At 39.2% G+C, this 4,992-nt stretch overlaps 1 protein-coding gene across 1 annotated transcript in view; it reads right to left on the bottom strand.

Moving 5' to 3' along the window:
- Positions 1-4,668, bottom strand: part of LOC102194806 (mucin-5AC-like) — a gene marked incomplete at its 3' end in the record, with an annotated part of 12,316 nt that extends 7,648 nt beyond the window's left edge. The window contains exon 1 of the mRNA XM_005751002.2: positions 4,557-4,668. Within this exon, the coding sequence (XP_005751059.2) occupies positions 4,557-4,613 (57 nt within the window). The remainder of the gene's footprint in view (positions 1-4,556) is intronic.
- Positions 4,669-4,992: the final 324 nt, after the last annotated feature.

Below are 4,992 nucleotides of genomic sequence, written 5' to 3'. Positions count from 1 at the left end.
CAAATAGTTATTTGGCTTATATCGTGATGGATATCGTTATCGCCTGAAATGAAAAAAACATATCGTGATATGAAAAAATCTCATATCGCCCAGCTCTACTGTCAACTAAGGTGTAGGTCTGTTAGGTTATGTTGTGGTCAATGTTCCCTCTAATTTTTCACGTGTCTGAGCGAACACACAAACTCCCTGAGCGATCTCTTGGACCACTGTGAGCGACATCAGACATGTGCACTGTGGTCACGCTGGCATCGAATCCATCGAAGTTTCATGGTTTATTAAAATCATCAAATTACAGCATTTACATTTATGTTAGACTACTTTTAGTTAACTGCTTTAGCCCAATTACAATGAAAATGGGAAAAAAAAAAAAATCTTGTTCATGACCTGTGTAGCATGTTAACACTATTGGAAGTAAAAAATAACTTAAACTCCAATTTTGAAAACAATTTTCTTTTCTTTTTTTTCTTTTTTTATAAAGCTCTGAGAGAGTCTGTAACTCTGTCTGCAAAATACAGTATATAATGACCAATGGTGGGCAATTAATTATATAGTTACTTCTCCAAAAAAGTAACTCAGTTTGGCAAACAAAGTTTTTTGCAGCTTTTTTTTTTTTTAAATGCAGCCAAGGCGTTTTTTAAATAAACATTTCAAACTATTTACAGAACAGCTGTTCTGTATGGAAGCCCGTTTCCGCCACTAAAAAAAAAAAAGCTAGTATCCATAACTCGAAATTTCGAGTTATTTTCTCGAAATTTCGAGTTACTTTTCTCAAAATTTCAAGTTAGCTCTGCCAATCAAAAATATACGTGAATGAGGTCGCTTTCTTGTTACCCGGAAGCATATGGCGCAGGACCGCGCACTCAAAAACGGATCCCAACAAATTAAAGTATGATGTTTGCTGATAGTAACACCATGTGATTCAGCTAATAACACAGGGATTTCATCATTTGTGAAGCCAGGCTGAAAGCACTCAGCAATCTGTGCATTCACGACTGGATGTAATACCGGTAGCTTAGCTGTAGCATTTGTAGCTGAGGGCTTCAGCTTCCGGGTAACATGGAAATGACGTCATTCACGTAGATTACTGATTGGCAGCTGCTAACTCGAGTTGCTTTTCTCAAAATTTTGAGTTAATATGTCGAAATTTCGAGAGAATAACTCAAAATTTCGAGAAAATAACTCGAAATTTCGAGAAAATAACTCGAAATTTTGAGTTATGGATCCTTTTTTTTTTTTAGTGGTGGAAACGGGCTTCCATAGTTCTGCATCAAATCTGATGCCACACAAATCATTTGTGCCACTCCAAAAAAATAATTCCTGTCCACTATGAGATGAAGGAGACCAACAGCCTGATACCTGCAGGCCTGACAACAGGAGATGTATCACTGCTGTAACACCTGTAACACTCAGCAGTCGCCTCATTGTTCTGACACACAACAACACTATTGACTACACTACACACTAACTACACAAGATTTGCGCTAAACGTCGCAAATCTCTCACATCTCAAAACACCGCCATAACTCCTAAAACTTCCCCCTTCCTAAACAACTAAATGCCACGTTGCCATATCATTTTTTGATTGGTCGACATGGTACTTTTTTGGACGAATAGGAAAGGCAGAGGGGGGGTGGGGTTTGTTTTTGCTCACAGGTGGAGAGTGCTTTCAAGCCTTTTCTCTTATAAATCGCAGACCAAGAGGACTGGAAGTGCGAGGCTATGAAATGGGACCGTTCAGCCTTCAGGAGTTTATTAAAGGCAGCCATCTGCTCCTTGCTCCCTAAAATATAACAGGACATTGGAGTCCATCTCACACTTCAGTTCAATCAGTTTTCTGTTTGACGTTTATTCAGCTGTGTGAAAACTGGAACTTTAATTTCAGCAAAACCGATTTAATCAAGGACAAATAAAACACTGAAAAAAGCCAAACAATAACATTTTTGTGACTTATATATTGTGCTTAACCCAAGTAGCGAAAGACCACAGAGGTCTGAAAACAATGTTCCGGGAGTCCGATGTTCTCGGTGGCTCTAATGAGCCTTAAACCCCGGGTCCCCTATTGAGCTGGTATGGAGGACCACAAGAGCCACACGCATCGAAATAAAATAAAAAAATTCGTGCTTAAATAATGAATTGTAGAATAAAATCTGCATTTGTAAATTCATTTTTGAATTCCAATTTAATAAACTGATTTTTAAAATGCTTTTTAAGTCTTCATTTCAAAAAACTTTTTTGAATTGCACTTTAATAAACTGCATTTCAAAATCCATTTCCCTTTCCTGTTCGCTCAGGGATTAACATGTGGATTAGCAGTTGGATTAACAACTTCATTTTAAAAATCCTGCTGCTATTCAAAGGAGATTGGTTGGTCAGACACAGGCTGTCTGCCAGCCTGGAATTTTCTAGCTCATAGCTTCACCCTGCTAAGAAGCGTGTGTGCTTGTACAAAGGCCGTTCAGCCTCGGGAGGGACCCTGCAGCGAAACGGAGAGCACAACCTCTGACTGAGTGCCTGTCTGACCACCTGTGAAGGTAACGTGCTAACATGGCTAACGCTAGCATCACCGCACGTAGCCCCGTTATTTTAAGGTCATCTTAGCTCATGAAAGTTTTACGTCGCAGCTGTACGAGCTCGCTACGTGTTCTCTAAGCTGCTGTGCTCTTCACAAATAAAGCTGAAAGCAGCTCAGACTATTAGAACCAGCACTGAGGCCTGTTACATTTATACAGCGTTAGAGCAACAGCTGCAGCCTACAGCCTTTAAACTAGCGATTAAAATGCTGACAGTAAACTCGTCAGTCCAGATGTTACCACATTACTTTGTGATACTTAAGAGTTAAAACAACTGAGACAGGCTGATTAAAATAACATCTGTCAGTTCTCACATTTAATATATCAAGACTGGAGATCACACTACTGATTTCAGTTCATTTAATATGTGAGTGCACAGATTCATTCTCAACTGGACATAAAAGATGATCAAAGGTTGTATATATGATGAATTCATCAAATCCCAGCCTCTAACACGGTGCGCTGAATCTTAGCTTTGAATGTCCAGTATATTCTAATCAGTGCAATGTAAGAATTCACTGAACCTACAGTATCTACACCTGTGTGGCAAAGACACAGATAATGAAATTTAATTGTTAATACAATATATATCATGAGAAACGAAAACTGAAATTGATTCAGCTCAGTACTTTTCTCTGTATGCTCTGATTATAAAGGCCTTAAATTCTGTGATATATACTGTAAATGATTTTCACAGAGGTCTTAAAGTAGTTAAATCTCTGCTGATAGTCTGGTTGTTTATATTTTCACGTTTTTGTCTCTGTAGGGCTGTTTGATGACGATTTGGACTCCTCTGGGAGATGTCACACCCACATCTGTTCCATGCTGCAGCCATGGATGGTGTTATAGCTCTGAGTCAGCTTTGGGCCATCAGACGCACACACTGGAAAACCAGCACCTGGACTTCGTCATGCTGCTGTTGTGAAAATACTGGTTACTTGTAGTTTTCTCAGTATAATAAAGTGATCCATTGCTCCCACTTCAAAAGTGTTAATTAGCTCTGACATCTGTCTCTGTAAGCAGTGATTTATCAGCACAAAGTATTGACAGATCAAAGGCATTAATTACAGTGATCCACAGCACCACATGTTAATGTGTTTGTTTTATTTAGTATCACTGATCCGTCTGTGCTGCAAATTTCCTCACTGTCAGGGTTTTGACTAAAGTCTATCTTTATTGTTTCTGCACACCACACAGTTTGTTTCCTCCATTATTTTATCATTTAAATTATTATTAACTCATTCACTGCCATTGACGTCTATAGACGTCAATTGAAAAACTTACGTTGACTGCCATTGACGTCCATAGACGTCAATGGCAGTCAACGTAAGTTGAACTGAAGCCTACCAGCAGTAAAAGTAGACCTGCAAGGAGGTGCAGGGTTTGAGCACGTATGGGATTGCGCAGTGAGACAAAAATGTGGTGCAAGTCTTGTTGTGTTTCACTGCCAGCCACTTGAAAATGGCTGGCAGTGAATGAGTTAATAACGATTATAGATACAAACCCAAATCCAATTTTGTTAATAAATCTAAAGGCAAAATACAATGATTTTCAAATCTCATTGTGACAAAGTGGGTGAGAACACCATTTGTCCATTTTCTTAGTTGACGTTCTTGTTTTGAATTAACCATATTTCATATGTAGTGTTGCGGCTCCTTCAACCAATGGCCGCGGCAGGCTAAACATGAGGACACAGATGACTCGCAACAACAAACTGATAAAATACACTTCTGTACCATTTGCTCCTTTTATTCCACATGCAACTGTCCAATATATAAATCACCACATGGGATTAACTATTAAACAAATGCACAAACAAATAACTGCAACTCACCAATAACTGCACTAATTACAATGCCAACTTACAGTTTGGCCTATGGCATCAATTAGTGAACAAATATACATAAACCATCAAGTTCCAGTCAAAATACATCAAAATCATTCAAGCTGCGGTCAACAGAAAGTTTTGCCTCATGCTCACCCTACCTTTCTGCTCATCAACATCAGGTGCGGTGAACAGGTGAGTGCAACCACATTTCTCATCTACCACACCCATGAGACACGCCCCACACCCATGCACCAATACAGTGAGTCCATTTAAACCAACCCACTTAGTCAAAAAGGAACAACTCATATGGCTCCTACATACCGGCCCCTAATTATTTTAGAGCAATAATTACATCATACTTACCATGTAGGAGACGAAGGCTACGTTCACACTGCAGGTCTTAATGTTCAATTCCGATTTTTTGATCAAATCCGATTTTTTTGTCTGCTTGTTCACACTACAAATAAAATGCGACAGCAAACGCGCTCTAGTGTGAACGTGTTACACCACTCCAGGACAACTTGGTGTAAACAGCAGAACCGAGTTTATTTGGGTACTTCAGAACCGTGGCTTTCACATACAGAGCCCAAGAAT

This window comes from Pundamilia nyererei, unplaced genomic scaffold (genome assembly GCF_000239375.1).
Source record: "Pundamilia nyererei isolate P.nyererei 1_Seehausen unplaced genomic scaffold, PunNye1.0 scaffold00295, whole genome shotgun sequence".
In the NCBI taxonomy this organism is placed as follows: domain Eukaryota; kingdom Metazoa; phylum Chordata; class Actinopteri; order Cichliformes; family Cichlidae; genus Pundamilia; species Pundamilia nyererei.
This window is presented reverse-complemented; position numbering and strand designations above follow the sequence as displayed.